We start from the raw sequence: 19,173 nt of genomic DNA on the forward strand, positions 1-19,173 counted from the left end.
CTTCCTAAAAGTATGCCAATTCATTAAAACCATTTGTTTTTAATTGGGCATAGTTGCAGACAAAAACCAACGATCTCGTGGTTGAACTACATCAGAAATCAAAAGAAAACAATTATAGCGTTCTTATTTGTTTTTATTGAAATTTCGTAGTTTTAAATAACTTTAAGGCTTCGATAATGTTTGACACGTTAAGGCTAAAATGGAAAAATTCTTGCTTCTTATCTGGGCATGGACATGTGAGCAGTGAATTGAGTCATGGATTCGGGGTTCGATGGATGGGTGGGGAGTGGTGTTAATGGAGGTATTACACGAGGCTTACAATCAGACAGTATATGTACAAATGTCTGCCGTGGGTGCAACCAAAAGAGGCTTGACTCGCGAGCTGAGCAATCTATCTGCACGGCCGATATCGCACGTACTAGTCTATAAAATTAGCACACGGAAAGCAGATGATTAGCAATGGAAACAAGAAGCAATTCATTAGGTACAAAAGCATATATGTATATCTGTAACTGTGTCTGAATCTGTATCTGTATCCGTATATGTATAGTCGTACGTTATAATATTTAGTTTTATAATCTTATTAAGGCCACACAATCAATAACTGACAAAGTTCTTATCCGCAACGAAAGTGCTAAATGGGACAAAGACAAGTACGAGGATAGATAAAACAAATAACAGCGAGTCTGGATTAACTGCATCCTCCACTAGGATTAGGATTAGTAGCTATGTTAGTGGATGAAGTGTTCATGGGCGCTTAGTACAAGTATAGAGTTCTAGGGCAAACGGCAAATACAAATATCCGTATCCGTAAACGTTAGAGTAGAGTTACCATGTAAGAATATATCAACGCCCCAGTCCGCCTACGCCATCCGCCAGGACTAGCGTCAGCGTGGAGCCTTTCGGGTGTACATATTTGGGCTATGTACACAAAGAGTGCTCTCCGGCGTGCATTATGTATACATAGATTAACGCTATTGTTCGTAAAATGGACTAATTTCGGTTCGGTTCCTCCGCGTCTGCTCTTTGTTCGCTGGCTCAGGGCCTCTGCCAGGTGGCGCGTGGCGGATTCTCCCGGGTTGAGTCTCATAAGAATGGATTGTTGGTGTTCATGGCGCCGCTGGCCTGTGGGATATAAAGGAAGAATGGTGTCTTTAGCAAATATTGATCTGGACGCAACCAATCCTGTCTGGAAATCCACCGACCGATTGGATTTAATGTGGCAAGGGAACGTGGGAAACAGACTAACGTGCGCATGATTGCTTGTTTGCTTGATTAATATTTATTAAAGAGAATTACTCAGCTCTGTGATATTGTTTATCACTATGGACGGCACACAACGTTTTACAATTGCTAATTAGAGGAATAGTAAGTATCATGGACGCATCTAAGGTTGTGTGTGACTGTTGGGGTCCAAAAGAGAAACTGCACGTATCTATAATTCTTAAGTATTTTATTTCACTTCTCCACTTTTAACAGATTGCCTCCTTGCCACCACTTTCTAATTTGTCGATTTAATCCAGAGGGTCGGTTCTCATACTCACTGCAAAGGGATTGTTGGCCATCACAGGAGCGGGTTGCATGCTGCCGAAGCCGCAGCCGTTGGGCAGACCCTGCGAGATGGCGAACCCGTTGTTGTTGAAGTTGAAGAAGCTCTGCTGCTGCTGCTGCTGGAGGAGATGGTGCCCCATCTGCTGCTGGGGACTGCTGCCGTAGGCATTTGGTATGAGCGTCAACTGGCCATAGAGATTCTGCTGGTGCTGCTGCTGTTGCTGCTGCTGGAATGGATTCACCACATGGCTGCTGAGCTGCTGCTGTTGATGGCCCTTGAAGGGATTTGGATTGTTGTTGAGGGCTGAAAAGAAGGGTCCAATTAGTGGGCGTCGCACGAAAAAATGCTCTGTGAAGGACTCACCTCCACCAAAGGCATCTGTGGCCTGAACATTGCCGTTGGTGGGCGTGGGCGCTTCCGTGGCGCCTTCGCTGGCCTTCAGTTCTCGCAGCTGCTCGTCGAGATCCTTGAGAGCGGCATATCGATCCTCACTGGGCGCCATCGCTGCACTTCCGCCCTTGGGCGGACTGGTCGCATGGCCGTTCTGCAAGGGAGCACCTGCAACATGGGAAGACTAGTTAATACACTCTTCCGGGATATGCTTTCGCAGTAAAAACCGAACATAAACTGAACAAGGTCAATTAAAAGAGCGAGCCAAATGCAACAGAAACCATAACGGAAAACTCAACTCAAGGCATTCAAGAACTTACTCCACGTAAAGAAATCATGGAAATTGGCATTTAAAACATTCATCTCATGATCATCCGCCTGATCTTCTTGTGAACTATTTGATATGGAGCTGAACAACGAATACGAAAAGGAGGGCTTCTCTGGATGATTTCGATGCTGCTCCTCATTGACAAGGTAGGGCAGGAAGGGATTCGAAGGGGAAAGGGGCGCAGTAGTACTTTTCGAAAAGGAGTAGCTCATCTCCTGCTGTTCAGTTTGGGAATTCTTTTCCTGCGCCTCTATTCGCATCTCCATCTCCCAAAAGTTCCACGCCAGCTCTGGTTCTTCTCGGACGGTTGGCAATGGTGATGATACTGCGGGAACTTGAGCAGGAGCTGGAGGACGGACACCTGGTGGCGAGTCATCGCAATCGTCGAAGGGATCGTGGAAGCCCCGCCTGCTCCAGTCGCTGATCCAGTCGTTAAAAGTCGGTGGAGCTGGATTCAGCCAAATAGTGAGATAATTAGAAAGTGGAAGCGAACTCTTGGTGTGGGGTGCTCGAAGTGGAAGGCGAGCGAAGGGCGCAAGCAAGCTGCAGGGTCTTTCGGGATGCCAAGCCGCAGGTGCAGGAGCGAAGGGATGTGTTTGAACAACTCTTATTTGAAAACTACTGCATTTCACTTAGCGTTCGGTGTACATGTACAATTTGGTTTGCTTCGATGGATGATTCATTCGAAAGGATTAAATGCTGTAAAGCTGTATACTCTGAATGATAAATCATATTTCAAAAATGTGCTGCAAATAGCCTCTTTTGATAAAGAAAGCAAACTAATTGAATGAAAAAGAAAGAAAGCCGGGCTGAGAGATGGAAACTTACCCACTGCATTGTAGATGGGCGCGTGATCGAAGTCGGCAAAGTTCTCAGTGCCCTGATGACCATTGCCATTGAGGAGCTGCTGCTGCTGATGCTGCAACTGCTGTTGCTGCTGGAGATGAGCTGCCCGGATGGGCTGCACCTTGGCGTAGCCATTGCTGGAACCCACTGAGGACACGGACGACACCGCCGGCGATCCTGTGGAGCGCGCCGATGTGGCATCGAAAATGTTGGCCGAGCCAAAGTCAGCCACAAAGTCGCAGTCCGCACCGAAGCCATTGCTGGCACAACTGCTGGTGTCGGAAAGAGCTCCGGTGGATGTGGAACCGGCGCTGTTCAGGCTGCTCAGTCCGCCACTCAGGCCAAAGGCATCGTGATTGTTGTTTTGGCTGTTGTTGTGGTGGTTATAATGAGGCCTGCTGATCGAGGAGGAGGTCTTTCCAGAAGAGTTACTCGACGAGTTGGCCACCTTCTGCAGTCCATTGGCCGAGGTCCGCTGGGCAGCAGGAGGCGTCAAATGGATGCTGGCATACCCATTGTGGTGGCCATTCTGAGTGTGGTTCGTCGCCGGAGCAGACGACTTCAGGTTGACCGCATTGGCCAGCGACTTAAGAGGACTGGCCGGCTCCAGGTAGTATCGCTTCCTCTCATACTTGTCTATCATCAGATCGCGCTGCTCCTGCTGGTGCACAGCCCGCTTCGGATCCCACAATCCCAGCCAGGTCTTGGCACACAACTCGTTGCCATGGCTGCGCAGGAAGTCGATCTCGTCCTGTGTGAATGTGGCCATCGATATGGATTTCACCCGATGTGGCGGCGTCAGACCGCGTCTGGAAAAGATGCAAACAGAAAGTTATTGTAATGAAAATCCATTTTCTATTAAGGAAAAACCATTCAATGTGCGTATGTTCAACAATAACTTCTCCACTTAATAATCAACAACCATCATCTCTAATTCTCCAAAGTAGTTCTCTATTCTATTTCGGAAATTGCTCAAGATTAGCCCAATTTGTCGCCCGTTTGCAGTCAGGTGGCGAAGATGGTGGTGTTTGCTTGACCCACTTGTACCCACCAGAATGACCCGTCAAATAGGCGTTTAATTTCAGTTAATTGCGCAAATTAATTGCGCTGGCCTTGGGGCAGAAAGCAATTGGAGCACTTTGGAGTGCCCAGAACGCCATGAAAAATGAAACCCATAAACAAACCGAAGAGGCGCCCTGGCTGGTGGAGAGTTTTCCAGCAAATTTCGCCCCACAACGATGGCTAATTTCGGTTTTTCACGAATTTCCCGAACGAAACGAGTACACACGGGTGGCAGCAACAACTTGGCCACAACATGGCAACAGCAACGGCAACGGCAACGGCAACAGTAACAACAACAGCAACCGCAGAAAAACAGCACCAAAAGTGGCAAAAGTGGCAGAAGAGGGCCAAATATGCATTGCAGGGGGAAGCAGAAACTGGACGTTTCACATGAACGCTTCGCTGGCTCCACTTGGTTGTAGGTTGTTGGTAGCTGGTTAACTGGTTGCCGCATGGAAACAGATAGAACAAGAGGTATGGCTCTAACGATACCCTGCAGCTTAATAGTACCAAATCGAAACTGGCCAATAGAAAGCTTTCAATGCTTTTGTCCTCAAGAGTTTACGGTTTCCATCTCCTGAATCCTGCTAAATGATTGCAACCCATATACCCCTTCTCGTACTGGGTATCAAAACCGGCAAGCTGATGTGGAACATGCAGCGAAAATTCTAGAAGCTGCTGATTGCTGGCTAATGCCATTACAGCCATCTGAGCCAAGGGAATGACGTCCTTTGTCATTGTATCCCGTCCATTCCCATGCTTCTTATGCAATTGTGACTCAATTTGAGGACGGAAAATGGAATCCCTGCTAGAGATAGAAATAGGAGGAGGAGGAGGAGGAGGAGGAAAGCGGATGTCTTTGAGTGCTCACCAGAAAACAATCAACTCTCACTTAAGTGCGGCTCGCAGCCGAGCGGATCGAAGGGGATTGGATTAGAGCAACTCCTCCACGGCTGACCCGTGACCAACGGAGCACAGCTGAACAGCTGAACAGCAGAGGACGACTTCCGCCGGCGGCTAAATGAGCTGTGAAGCTGCGATTCCGCAGCGGAAATCAACAGGAGGTTGTCTGACCTTACACGGCTTGTAAGCCATCTCAATACAGAAAGGCCATCGCTGCACAGTGAGAAAAAGAAGAGTTCACTTGCTCACTTTAGTTGAATTAAATAAACAAATCCCAACCTGCCTTCTGTATTAAAGGTCTGGTGAAGTAACAAATGAGTTGGTATAGAAGGCGTGACTCTATCGCTATCTTATCTTATCACTCCGCTCTTGAACTATTACTATTAGTGAGTATCTTAAATCAGTTAACCTTAAATACCTAATGCAAACAATGATGACCACATCAAAGGCACTTGAAAGAGTGGCAGTGTGCTTGAAACCCTCGAAACAGCACTCCTTAATAGACACTTGATTAAATCTTGAAATGAACTCAATTTACGGTGTTCTACTTATCCAATGACACTTTTATTTCCATTTCCATTTCGACATAAGAGAAGTTTAGGACGCAGGAAAAGCTAGTAGCTGCAAAGCCATTAACCAGTGAACGAGAATAATTTTCGAATAAGATTTACCTTTTTAATTTATTCCGTTTTAATCCTATTAAAACATCAACATGGCATTTGCCGGATTAAGGCGAGCACGGTACGTGATGTTTTTTTGTGTGTGGCAAACACCACTCAAGTGGTGCCCAGTTTCCCGAGTGGCCACATCCACAAGAGCACGCACAGGCAGTTCGTTAGGGCATCGGATGAGGAGGAGGAGGAGGAGTAGATGGGGCTGGGGATGTGGATGCAGATGTAGCTGCAGTGGCAGTGGCAGCTGCAAGTGGCAAAAACAAAGACCGCGGCAGAATAATGCGCCATGTGGCAGTGGCTATTTTTGAAATCCAGCCGCGGCGGAGAAAGTGAAAGTTGCCTCCACACGGAATGTAAAAGCAGTGGCGGCATTAGAGGCACTCACTCGGCCACGCCCACCGTTTAAGGCGTGCATTTGAAACGCTCCGTCAAGATGGAAAAAACAAGAGGGAGGCGGCAGCAGGTAATTGACAATCACAGCCGTAATGACTGCAAATTTCCATGCAGCTGAGTCTTCTGTTAATGCGAAAAAAATCCAATAGCCTCTTTAAAAGCGGTTCTGGGAAATAAATCACCTAGAAATGCTAAACTTCCGCTGGAAACAGTTCTCAGGAAACTACTCATGTCATGTGGGTTAAGGACATGTACTTAATGGCTTAAAGAATGATCGAGAATTTCGAGACCCGATTCCGCGGCAGTGACCAGGATGCACAAACCCATTTATCTAGGTCTCAGTTGCCAGTTTTCCAATGCAAACTCTAAGCAACTTTGCGCTGTGTTCAATATTAGCATTGCAATGCTAATTGTTATACGAACCCAGCCAGTAAACACATTCGCATCGGCACACACTCGTCGTCATCAGCGGAGGAATTCTCATCCAGCCACATCTGCATGCCGAGAGCTCGAGAATGGCAGAGTGCCATGCTAATTGAGAGTCAACAAAGCAGCGCTGGAACTCGCAACTGGAATCGGAAAACTGTGTCACACCTCGCAGGTCATGGCAGTTCAAAGGGCAAAGGGCACGACTGAGAAGGGCTTTATCCCCTGATACAATAAACCAATTCACAAAATTACTAATCGATTTCAACGAAGGCGCAAATGAAATGGATTTCCGTTGAAAGGGAAGCAAACATAATAAGTCATATCTTTAGGTGTTTGAAATACATTTATGCACATTAACTTGCAAGCCAGCAAATAACTTACTTACTTGCTTCGACTGTAATGGGAATTTAAAAGGCGGCGACGACTTCAAGGATGCATTTAAGCTAATAGGCTGAGAATTGTTTGAGATTTTATGGACCATTTCGAGGAAGGTTACCACCGGCTTACATACATATGTATGTACATATGACGACACCCCACCCCGAGTTTCCACAGAGTCTCCGTCTCCGCCGGATGAGATGGGTCCCGCGATCAGAGATCTCGGATCTTGAATCTCGAATCTCGGCGGTTTCGGTTTCGCTTCGTGCTTGGCACAAGTGGATACAACGAAAATTAAAACAAACACAGAGACAATTTAGAGACCGAGACGAGCGACTGTAGTGCAGATAAACAAAAAGCTTAGCTTACAATCACTCACACTCTGGCATTTCGCGCTGGCTTCAAAAGTGCAAAACCCGTTTTTGCGCGTTTTGCGCACTCAGCGTGAAAAAATCAACCAGCTGAGCTCCGCGCTCAAACAAAAACAAAAGTAAAACTCGTTGCGGCAGAAAATACAAAAAGCCAAACGGCGATATGCATAGAAAATAAATACAATGATTCGAGTACGTCGGACAACCCACGATATACAAAGCACAGCAAATCAAACTCAAAATCGGATTCGGAATCGGACCTACCACATACTACTATATGTACTATGCAACACTGGTTCATTGTGCAAAAGGCGAATTCAGCGGAAATCGAGAAAATCGGGAGAGTAAACAACTGCAGACCGAAATATGAAAATAAATAAATGTACTAACTTAAGTACGAACCTTTGAGTTCGTGTGAACCGCGGCGAAAAGTCGCCTCGAAGTGGGGAACACCCTAACCTTCAATGAGGGAATAAATATATATATGGAAGGGGCACCACATATGGACAACGCCATTTCGACGATTATAATAAACACGAATATTAAACAAGCAAACAATCACTGATTATTTTTATTGACGTCTGGTCCGCTTCAATCGACGACAACTGTAGTAATGGTTTTTAGGTCTGAATAAGAGCATTACTATTTACTTAGTACATTTAGTTGCACTGGGCTGAATTATAGAAGAACTATTTGTTTACTTCGCACCCTATACTCATATCATTGTATATATTTCCATTCGATTCAGATTTGAATAAATTCGCCCAAGCAAACAACACGTCCATTAAATTAAATGCACAACAAGTTTAGCATTGCCACTCACTTCCCCCCGTCGAGGGTATGCAAATATAAATGCGAAACAAAAAACAGATACCGAGCAAAAACAAAAGCATCTACGCAATTTCTCGAGTATAAATACCATTTCTTTTTCATTCCCATGAGTCACGGATCCCAGACAGTCGGGGGTTCAAGAGCGGTGCCAATTCAGCAACATATATACAGTATATGTTGGTCTACACACAGAGAAATACTTCGTACCTCGCGTCATTAACATTTAATATAATACATATATCATATAGAGTATAAACTGCTATATCTATCTTTTTTCTCTCTGTGCAAGGGGGCACATTCACTGTGGGGCTGAAAAAAGCAATTAGTCAATTTCCAAAGAACCCCGGAGACGGGGAGACCTTGCCCCAAGCTCCAAGCCCCAAGACATGACTCGTTGCTTGGCAACCGAGAGCGGTGTGGAGATGATCTCTCGGGGAGATGCAGCAGAATGACTCTGGGGCCAGTGGAGCAGCTATTACAGTTAGTTATGACCACTCCACACAGCTAATTTAATTTTTAGAGCCCCAACAAACACTTTCTAGCTGCACAATGCGGCGTGGTCCAGTTTCGTGCCTTAATGGCCAAAATGCCACTTACGAAATAGCCCAAAATGGATGGCCAATTAAATCAATATCACCATAGCCATCAATACACGTTAAAATCAATTATTACGAGCTCCGTTCCGAAATGGAAAACAAGACAATTTATCATTTCATTCTTATCAATTTGTTGGACTTCACTGTTTAAAGCACTTTAATGCCGCCAGGAAACGGAAATTTATTGGAACAATTTCAAGCATTTATTTTGAACTGTCAATGAATGATCCATATTTAAAAACAAATCTTCATTCGATTAAATTTAAACTAAATTAAAATTCCTTTTCCTTTGATTTGTTCTTAGACCAACTTACTGCGTTTGAATCTCGAATGGGAAAGCGCTCGTGATCGCAGACCTCTGGCAGAGGGATTGGGAATGCGACTGCGGAGTGACTGGTGATGAGCTCGGAACGCAACTGGCGCCCCACCAGACCGGACCCCAGACCAGATCGGACCAGCCGGAGAAGTCTGGCGCAAGTGCGTTTCAGACGAAGCGGAATTCATGCAAATTGCGAGCGACAAGTGCGATAAGTGGGAGTCAAGGGGCCCACATACGTACCAGGAATCGATGCTCGCCAAGCGAACTGGGAATATCATTAGCACACGCCCCAATGCAGCACTAGAGTTCCTCCCTCCAAAGCATCCGAAATAATGGAACAAATAACTGCTCAAGAACCTCACTTCATCATGATCACCCGCGTATTCCTCCTTTATTGGATCTCAACTTCCTAATTAGGCGACAAATTAAGCTGAGTGGGCTCTTTGTTCCATCTTGAGGAAGTTTCGTGAGGCGCCATTGGCCATAAGGCACGCTCGCAGCTGAGTTGAGATTGATTGGCATTGATATTGACCTCAAGATAAAGAAGTGCCATCGATGAATCAGCGCACAGAGTATGTGTATGTCGGTATGTCGGTGGCGTCCCTGGATTTACACTGAAAGTCAATCTTTGTCTCGGGACTACAGCGGTCCGAGCAAGCTCATGCTCAGCCAGCCAAGTGGAGGCTCATCCAGAGCTAAAAATACAACGCCACCGGGTTTGAATTTCAAACCGCAAGTGACACACAAGGCGAAAAAGCGAAGGCGACGGGATCGAGGCACAAAGCTTGGCCATTGAAAGGCGCACATTTCCAAACACAGTGGGCACTGACTAATTGGAACCCTTGCAACCGATAGTGTGACTAACTATAGATTTAATCATGAAATACTTACAGCATGAACATTCGCCAGTTTCAATATCATAGGGCTATTGATCATGAAATTCTAGTGGTTCCCGAGGAGCAGTCATTCGAGTGATATTTTATATTGAATGAATGTTGAACTTGCTCTGAACTTTAAACAAAAAGTCTGGTTTATCTAAACGTTGTGTGTCTTGCAATTAGACGTGCCATTATTGGCTTGTTCTTAATTATAAATGGGATAACTGACATTACCAGTTGAAAGTTGGCAATTACATAGAAGGCAATTAATTAGCCAGCGCCCACTGTACTTGCGAGTGGGCTCCACAAATATTTGTTTGGCAAATAGATGAAAATTGCCGCTAACTTTGATTTGGCTTCTGTCCCCTTTCCCTGCCAACAAGTGCGAAACTGACCTCGACTGGACAAACAGTCTAAGTGAGCCAAGGCTCCGAGTCAAAGTCGATCGGAAGGCGAAAGTCCGGACCAGTCACGTTCCGTCCAATGCATCCCGCTCCACGGCGATCCGTCGGTCACGGACTACACGGAAAAATAAATTGTGTGCATGTGAACTTGAAGTTCGCAGATCAGCCTCAATTGAGTGCATAATATCAAGGAGGTATTAATCGCCCAATCACTCATTTTAGCAAACAAGTTTTTCTTTCTGTGCAAGGGAAATTGCAATTCAAGGTCGTTGCGGCTAGAGGAAGCAAACTACTTGACTAGTACTATAGTATTATAGCTGAGCCCCCAGATAAAGCCGCAGACCAGCGATCCGTCTCTCTTTCACTCAACTCGAGAACATTTCCCCGACTTGTGGAGCTCAATTCATAACGCCGCGGGTTCCCAGGCCCGGAAAAACATGAAAAGCGGGCAGAACTTTTTGCGAGAAAAGCGCTGACCCACTCCGAATGCAGAATGCAGAAAGCTGAGCTGTCCAGCTGGGGAGCGATTTAATTGCATAGTTATTCTGCTGAGCTGAAAAAGCAGCAGAACGACAGACGCTGCACTTTTTCATGCCCGCTCCCTCGGTGGCGTTACTCAATTAGGCCAGGCCAAATGGAAAGAGAATCCACGCATTCCGAACCCGATTCCGATTCCCGTTCAGCTTCTTGCCTCCCATGTGCTCCTCGATGCGCCCCCAATCCCAGAACTGCTACAAATGTGGGCGCCTTCAAACGAGTCTGCTGTCTAACTTCTGGGCGACGGTGTGCGGATACACTGCGAGAAATAGTCTGGTTCTAGCAACTCAAGTAAAGTCCAAATATAGAAGCACCATTATTTAATATACTTTATCGCTTTTGGCGCAGAGTGGTCGCCTTTGGCATTCGCTGACAGTTTGCCGCGTTTGTCGCACAATGTAAATTAAACTTGGCAGCAGGAGAAGTTGTGGGAAGGGGGCAGTTGGAATGGGGAGCGAGGACCCTCCACTGGGGCGCTATGAATATTTTAATAATGCCATCGTCTGAGCCAGAGCTGCAAATTGCCAGAAGAGCCTTGAGCTCTTTCGGTGGCCGTGGGATGGCGAATGAAAAATGCAAAAGGACCTCCGGATTCGCCATTGAGCCATTCACTCGGCCGGAAAGAGATTTCTCGGACAAAGCCTCGTGGGCAGCCGGATTATGGCATCTCCGGCGGACTCTACAGCGGCTGGCCGTCGTGAGGGTTGCCATAAATCGTGACATTTTATGACTAAAATGACTTATTCAATATTTTCCGCATATATGTAATTTGATTAATTGAATGCCCAGTTTGGCCAACAAGCTGCATTTGCAGATCCACTGTGCCTGTGACCATATGGCAGCTCACCCCAGGACTTCCCAGAAAGAGCAATCGAGGCACGCAGCGGACGCCACTGGACGATGTGCCTCCCAGCGAGAAAATGGGGATGCGGGCCAAGCAGAAGCCATAAATCTCCGTGTGGGCAGGCGCCTCCTGCTCTGTATCGTGCTCTTGGACTCTCTTTTCTGACGGAATACACTGGAAAAAACTCACACCCTGTCTTTAATCAGCATTTATACTCTTTACACCTGAATCAAAACTACCAAGAACACAAGTTGTTCAAGATATGATATTGTTTGAATGTTTGAAAAGGGGATAACCCCTTTTTTGTTTAGGTGTATTATCGAGCTCTTCTAATTGGCAATTGGCCCTTCTCTCCAGCTGATTGTGCTCTTTTTTGGGGGAGGGAGTGGCGCCTGGTGGGCGAAAATGGAGCACCTCCCCCTCGCGCCATGCCCGCCCACATGTTTCCGCATTTGAATTGCACTCACATTTGAGAATTGAGAACTCAAAATCGAGAGCCAAATCGCTTGACGCTTCGCGTTTGCGCCTCTGCATTATTAATAGATTTCAAATCTCTATTTCAAGGCGAGCGCCAAAACGCGCAGAGGGGTGGCGGGATGGAGGGGGGAAGGGGCTGAGTTGGGTGGTGGAATTACCAACAACAGCGAAACAAGGGAACCACCAGTAATTACAACAACGACACCTTGTGCTTGTGCCTTTGAATCAAAACTGCGCAATAATTGCCGGCCACCCCCTCCTCCTCCGTAAATATATATTCCTATCTTTATGGACCCCGCACCCCGCGCAATCCCCCAGCTCCACTTCCTTCCAAACTCATAAGCGATTCACAAACATTTCCTCAAATGCTAAACGAGTTCGGGGCGATTCAATTTGATTCCAGGAACTGAAAACACAGCGAATACAGTGGAATAAAATCCAGAGTCTACCAATTGGCAATATAAACTGTATCTTATCACGTTGATCCAGTGGATAAGCCATTACTCAAGTATCTCAACACTTAACATTTGTTACGACACTGTGAAGAGAGCAAGCATATTGTTGCATATTAAGGGCATTTTAGATTATTAAATTATGTATTAAATACAGCTGATACAGCAATCGCAGCTTAGATCAACTTTTCTCTCAGTGTGGAATATAGTTTGCATTTCGAATAGAGACAAAATGGGAGTGCTGTTCAGTGTACACATTTGGCCTCTTGTATTTATATTTAATTGCTCTTACGCTTCGCCTTTTGCCTGCTTTTCTTTTGGTTTGTTCGTTTGTTGTCTTGGCCTTTTCGGCGCATAGAGAGGCAGCAATAAAGGGGCCACACAGCTGACACCGCATGGTGAAAGTGGGCCCCTTCCCCCAACCCCGCCCCCGTGCTCCTCTTTTCGGGGCTGTCAAATGCAGACATGTTTATGCTGTTTCATAATCGGAAATTAACATACGAGCCGCAGAACGGGCCAAATAAGAAATAAAAAAATAAAACGAGAGAGCGAAAGACGTGCTCCGAGCTTTTGTGGGCTCCACTCGAAGGCAGTTGGCCCAGTTCGACTGCAACTGCAATGCCAACGCGATGGGGATTGGAATGGGGATGGGGATGGGCATGGGGAACCGGGCATTCGGAAACCGGGTGGGGTCTGCTCCACAGTTCACTTGCCCGCATGTACAAATGTAACTACGACACGACTCCATGGTTTCGAAAATTCAAATAGGAAAAGGTTTTTGAAACCATATAAACTTGGTATAATAACAAATTGATATCAGGGATTGGAAGTTTGTCACTTTTAGAACCTTCAGATCAGTTTGCTTCCTAATTTCATATTCTATATCAGCTAATATGCCATCTATATATATGTATTTTGTGTGTGCTATAGCATGACTACAGTCATCGACTCCCAGACAGATAGAATCGCACAAACAACCAACCAACGACTGCAAACATACAATCGTGACCGCAGAAATAGCTCAGACGGCAAGATTGATAAAATATTTTAAATAAAAGTTCGAAAACAAAATAATATGCACTGACTCATGCACTGTAAAACGAAGTCCAGGAAATCGCACATAATAAAAATTTGAAATCAAAGGAAGTGTAACGACTTGTTTTGAAAGATAAAGCATACAAATACATTGTATATGTAATCAGTTTAGAAAAAATCACAGATGACACAAGGAAAACAAATTACGACATTAAATGGTGACTATTAAATCTATCTTAAATTTAAAAGCAGCAGCTTCAATAACTAGTTGAACAGTCTAGAAAACGTCAGATCTATCGACTCCATGGGTATTTTCCATTTTTCGCCTGAACTAGCACTGATTCACATCGCCCGGTTATTTAATAATTGAATAATGCACTATTAAGCCGGCAACTTCGTATTCAAATGGCCGTTGCTGTGTGTAGTTAGTGCGTTGTGTGCGGTGGGAATGATGACGAAGCCTGAGAAAGTGGCTCACCATTGCTGCTCCGCTCCGCGCTGCTCGGCTCTGCTCTGCTCCCAATGGCCGTTTGCTTTCGCCTTATCTAATCAACAAGTTTCTTGACTTTTATGAGCCAGCACAAGCTTTGAACCCTGCAAAAGCCAAAGAGCAAAATAAAAGAAAAACAAGGCAACCGAAATGCGGTGTGGCAGCAGATGGCGGCGACTGCTGCTTGATTGAGGTGCAACAATTTGTCTGCAATTGGAGGCGCAACAGCAGCAGCAACTTCGGCCCAAAAATACAATCGAGTGTGCCTGGCAAAAGCAGTCGGACGGGTTTGCCTCCCCGCGCCACCGCGGCCATTCCCATTCTGAAACCCACTCCCATTGCCAGTCCCATTCTCATTCCTGAACCGCTTCCTCCATTAAGCGCTCCAAGTGACCGGCCGGTCTGCAGCGGATTCCGATATCCAAAGGCGGGCCGAACATGCACAGCCATTTCTTCGTGAGTCGGAGTTGGTTTCATTTCGTATTCCCTGCACTCGCTCCCTTGTCGCAGTCGACGTTCCAGTCTCATTTTCAGCCAGGAAGTTCGTTGTCGCCTGCTGTCGCCCCTGCCACGCCCCCTTCCTCGGCCGAGTCCCCCCATTTGCTGCAGTACCTTTCCACACCCCCTTGGCTACACAGGGAGAAACGTGGCTCACTTCGTTTTAGACCAGTAACTCAATAACCGCAGAAGTATTCGGCTTGCAGGACCAATTGTTTATAGCAATTAACTATTAACCCTTTCTTACAGTGGAATCGTTTGGTGTCCCCGGCATTTATGTGGCTTTTCATTTACATGCCAACATTTGTTTCCCTTGGCAGTTGGCAACAAGGCTTGAGGACTAAGGACTGAGGATTGAGCACCGCAGACCGAAGACCGTGGAGTGGGCAATGAGTCATCGGAGGAAGAGTTGGGGACTGCAGAGTGCAGCAGGGCGAACGCATTGCAGTTGGCTACTTTTCGTAGCAACCTGGTTTCGATGATAGAGATAACTCAACGGAGGAGCCCGCATGCTGTCCAATTGAGAGGCCACAATCTGGGGCACACCATTCGTGGGAGACTGGGCTTCTGGACCTGGGCCAAGCGGAAGTTTAAGAGCAATCATGTAATGTGCTGATCCGGAAATGCGTAAATCAAATGAAATGCAGTGTCGGCGGAGTGGTAATATATGACCCCAATTTGGCCATAGTGCCCACAAATCAAAGCCAATTTGCCAAATTACTTCGTGGGGCAAAATAACCTGAGGGGCGCCAAGGACACCCACAACTCAATTGCCAGGTGGGCGGCCCTCGAAAACGTCTCCCCGCGGAAAACACGAATAGAAAGCGCCGCCGGCGAAGACAAAACAATTTCGTTTGCCGCGATGTCGCGCAATTGAAAGTTTTGTCTTCGATTTGCATTTGCATTCAAAAAGGAAAGGAAGCCAAATTGTGCGAAATTGTTCGAAATTGTTGGGGAATTGCTTTCGCTTTCACACACAATTCAAAATAATAATGGGGGACGGGATCGGACATTGCATCGATCGATCGCAAATTATCGGTCACTCCACTCGGGCACAGATCGAAAATGGACGTCAGGCGAGTTCAAATTGGCTGGGTTCAAGTGAAGATAACACGGCGGGACTAAGAAAGATCCGCGGATCAATGTTGATAGCTATCAATTTTCAGTTCTATTTTTGGAAACACTCAAGGCAATATTTTATATAACTCCTAGATTGGCTGGAAGTCTAAAAGCAGTGGAAATACAGTGGAATTCCCCTGGGGTAGCCCATTTGGTAGTTATCAGAATATATAGGTAGCCAGCTTTTCGATAAGAATGTGTGAGAATTCAACCAAAGGCCATTCAAGAAAGCGTAACCATAAATGTCGTTTATCTGGATGCTTCTTGCGGAAGATTTTAAGAGATTTGTCAGTTCATAACCCACCATCCTTATTCAACAATTGTTGAATAAGTTTGAAATATTTTTCAAAGGTATCTTCAATACCTGGTAATCTCAGCGAGGACACAATTAACCAAAGAAATAACTAAAATATGAATAGCCAAGTTATATTCTCAAAACAAAGCCCACCTAGCAGGCGACTTATGCCAAATTCCTGGATCTACCCTACATTATCCCAGACCAGAAAACAACAACAAGGGGCGGATACTTACAGGACTCCGGAGCAGCGGGTGCAGACAAAGGATCCGATGGTCATGTTCACGTAGGTTGGTCCTTTTTGGCCGCAGTCGAAGCACTGCCGATTGCCCCCCGTCCCGCTGGCCACCAGTTCCCGCAGGGCGAGCAGGTACTTGTCGTCCTGTTTCTTGCGCACCACCGCCATTGTCGCCGTCTCTGTCGCTCCCTTGGCCGCCGCCCTTTGTACCGCTTCCGGTACTACTGTCGTCGATGTCGTTGTTGTCGTTGCTCCTGCTGCTGCGATGAGCGGTCTGCCGGAGGGTCCGCTACCTGCGCGCTCCTCGTCGTATTCCTCCGCTTCCGCTTCCTGGCTCTGAGACCGATCCTCGTCGGATCCAGCTAGCTGTTCGGTGTCCGAGGGCAGCCGCTCCTCCGGGGGCGGGAGTGGGTGGTGGTGGGTGGACCGCTCGGCCGCGTAGGGCGCAAAGGGGGCGACGGCGGTGCGGTAGGAGGAGGCGGCGTGGGGCGCGGTGCTGTTGTAAGCGTACACGAACTGAATCTTGCCTGATTTTTTGAATTCTTTCGGGAATCGGTATCGGTATCGTTTACTTTCTACTCCAAACTGACGCAAATCTCCGCTGTTATCGTTTTTTGCCTATCGCAATGGCTGACTATCAGGATCGTTTAGGGAATCTAAATTGTTTATCGGGAATGCGAAACTGACGTAACTCCCCCTCGCCGTAGCTTTCCTTTCCTTTCCTTTACGCAATTTTTTGCTTGACCTTTCCTCTCCTTCGACGCACACTCACACACTCACTTTGCACACACTCACAGGTGTGTGTGTGCGGTGCGATTTATCGAAAACCACTTTTCCGATTGCCCGTGTTATTGTTTACTTTTCACTTCTTCGACTCGCAGAATTTCGCTTCAATTCAATCTATTTACACCGAGTGCCGCTGCAATTGCCACACAGATTTCAGATTTCAATTGAAATTTCGACGCTGCGAATGCACTCGCCACTTTTGCTGCTTCCCCTTCTCCTTGTTTGTTTGCAGTGCGGATTCGAAGACGAGTGGAAAACGAACAGCGAAACGAAACGGAACGAAACCAAACAGCACAGCGCACTCGAAACAAAATAGCGCGACTCGATCCAACGCAATTCCGACGCCAATTCCGACCGCTCGCTTACAACAACAGCAGCAGAGTGACCGTCGGCGGGTGGGGGAAATATACCTCGTGTTCCCGCTGGAAATGCACTAAAATTGGAGAGATTTCTAAGACCTAAATATGCCGCAACTAAAGCAGGGACACACACCGATTGTACCAGAGTCGATAACTGATATCGAAATTTAAAAATCTTTAAAAAACATATTTCTACTTAAAACCATTTATTTAAATTTGAATGGGAAATAAGCAAACACTTAAAAACCTAAATATTTCCTATGCCTAAACTTAACTAATCCTCGGCGCGCTGGCGGCTGTTTCCCTTCCTGATGAATTTCCGCTTGAAGGTGGCGGGCGCAGTGGCCGCTATCTCCTCATCCAGACCGCCTATCGTCTTCTCCTTGAACTTCTTGACTGGAGGTTCTGGTTCACTCGAGGCGGAAACCACAGGCGCAGCAACGTAGTAATCCGTTTTGGGTAGCTGCCAGTCGATGGGCTGCTCAGGTGCTCTACAAAAATCCACAAATTTATCATTAAATGCATTTGAACCTAGTAGAAAGGCCCTACTTCACTTCCACAGTTTGCCACTGCCCAATCTCCTTGGTGGCCGCCTCCTCCTCCGTTTTGAATGTCTGACGCCTCTCCTCCTTCTGCTTCTTTTCCTTGGGATTGTCCGTCCTGCGGAAGGCTTTCATCTTCTCTCGATTCACCCTCGCCACTTCCTCGTCGACATTGGCGCGGAACTTGAGCGATTCCTCGGCCTGGGAGATCTCCTGCTGGTCGATGGCCAGCTGGTTGATGCGCTCGTACTCCTCGTAGGACAGATAGCCCTCCTTTGGCGGTTTCCACACGGATTCATTGGTCTTCACGTTCCAGTAGTAGGTGTGTCCCTCGTCCGACTTGCCCTCCACCCAGAGGGATGCCTCGGGCACGGCTGCATCGCTGGTCACCTTGCCGGGAGCCACCCGCCGCTGGTCCTCTTCTTCGTCGGACAGTCCTTCCAGGCGCATGGGGTCCACTTGGCGCGATCTTCCGGCCGAGGAGTGAGCTCCGCCTGAGGCGGAAGCAGAGGCGGTGGCCCTCATCACCGTGTTGATGGACCTGGCAGTCATGTCGCCCCGCGAATGGACATCCTGGGCGTACGACTTCATGGCCGCCTCCTCCATCTTGCGGATCTCCGCGTCCATTTTCTGGCGCTCCCGCTCCGATTTCTCGCTGCTGCGACTGATGTCCGTGATCCGCTTGGCCACATTCATCTTGTGCCGCTTGCCACTCTCGTGGAAGGCGACGCTCTGCGGGATTAGGAGTCATTAGAGTGCGGAAAAGCGGGTTATTCTATGGACTCACCGCCTTGTTGTCGCTCAGCCAGCATTTGCAGAAGTCGCAGAACTTGCGCTCGTTTGATTTCCAGTACTCCGTCCTGTTGGAATCGAGAGTTAGCTAAGACGAAGCCGGAGGATAATAACTTAGACTTACATGTTGATTTGACAGCTAAATTGTTTGGAATACGAGCAATATTAAATTTTGTTTGCAATCGTAAATGAAAACAATGTGCGGGAGTTGCCACCCAGTCGTGAACGAAGCTGCACAATAGATTCGTATCTTGCTTTCTAACCATTCCTGCGCCAAACTGACATCTCTGTCAATAGCTATCGACAATCGAATTTCCTGGATCGGCGAAACTTTGCAACTTTAGTTAGTCGCTCT

At 46.9% G+C, this 19,173-nt stretch overlaps 2 protein-coding genes and 1 long non-coding RNA gene across 5 annotated transcripts; 1 reads left to right on the forward strand and 2 right to left on the reverse strand.

Moving 5' to 3' along the window:
• Positions 1 to 112: 112 nt before the first annotated feature.
• Positions 113 to 16,955, reverse strand: LOC6730503 (arf-GAP domain and FG repeat-containing protein 1). 3 transcript variants are annotated; one of them, XM_002077648.4, is made up of 6 exons: positions 16,338 to 16,955; positions 3,099 to 3,925; positions 2,263 to 2,718; positions 1,916 to 2,110; positions 1,545 to 1,855; positions 113 to 1,125 (listed from the first exon to the last, which is right to left on the reverse strand). In XM_002077648.4, exons 1-6 carry the CDS (start codon positions 16,505 to 16,507, stop codon positions 1,087 to 1,089), a joined length of 1,998 nt encoding a protein of 665 aa, XP_002077684.1. In that variant the 5' UTR covers positions 16,508 to 16,955; the 3' UTR covers positions 113 to 1,086. The 3 variants fall into 3 exon arrangements, with proteins under 3 accessions (XP_002077684.1, XP_016022954.1, XP_016022955.1); XM_016179232.2 differs by lacking the exon at positions 16,338 to 16,955 and adding an exon at positions 9,068 to 9,206; XM_016179233.3 differs by lacking the exon at positions 2,263 to 2,718 and having other exon boundaries at positions 16,338 to 16,652.
• On the forward strand, positions 13,944 to 15,668 carry LOC120285084. Its single transcript, XR_005544386.1, has 2 exons — positions 13,944 to 14,878; positions 14,937 to 15,668. It is a non-coding gene; the product is annotated as an uncharacterized LOC120285084 (long non-coding RNA).
• A 718-nt stretch (positions 16,956 to 17,673) lies between the features above and the next one.
• Positions 17,674 to 19,084, reverse strand: LOC6730504 (WW domain-binding protein 4). Its single transcript, XM_002077649.4, has 4 exons — positions 18,943 to 19,084; positions 18,814 to 18,886; positions 18,034 to 18,758; positions 17,674 to 17,975 (listed from the first exon to the last, which is right to left on the reverse strand). Coding segments are annotated over exons 1-4 (1,017 nt in total). The 5' UTR covers positions 18,945 to 19,084; the 3' UTR covers positions 17,674 to 17,758.
• Between the last annotated feature and the right edge of the window lie 89 nt (positions 19,085 to 19,173).

The sequence above is a fragment of the Drosophila simulans genome, chromosome 2L (genome assembly GCF_016746395.2).
Source record: "Drosophila simulans strain w501 chromosome 2L, Prin_Dsim_3.1, whole genome shotgun sequence".
NCBI lineage: Eukaryota > Metazoa > Arthropoda > Insecta > Diptera > Drosophilidae > Drosophila > Drosophila simulans.

Coding starts and splice junctions, on each gene's coding strand:
- LOC6730504 (XM_002077649.4), bottom strand. Junction 18,759..18,813: donor GGCTGAGCGACAACAAGGCG/GTGAGTCCATAG, acceptor CTAATCCCGCAG/AGCGTCGCCTTCCACGAGAG. Junction 17,976..18,033: donor TGGCAAACTGTGGAAGTGAA/GTAGGGCCTTTC, acceptor GGATTTTTGTAG/AGCACCTGAGCAGCCCATCG.
- LOC6730503 (XM_002077648.4), bottom strand. CDS start 16,507: ATGGCGGTGGTGCGCAAGAAACAGGACGACAAGTACCTGCTCGCCCTG. Junction 2,719..3,098: donor GCCCATCTACAATGCAGTGG/GTAAGTTTCCAT, acceptor GGCTGAATCCAG/CTCCACCGACTTTTAACGAC. Junction 2,111..2,262: donor CCATGATTTCTTTACGTGGA/GTAAGTTCTTGA, acceptor CCCATGTTGCAG/GTGCTCCCTTGCAGAACGGC.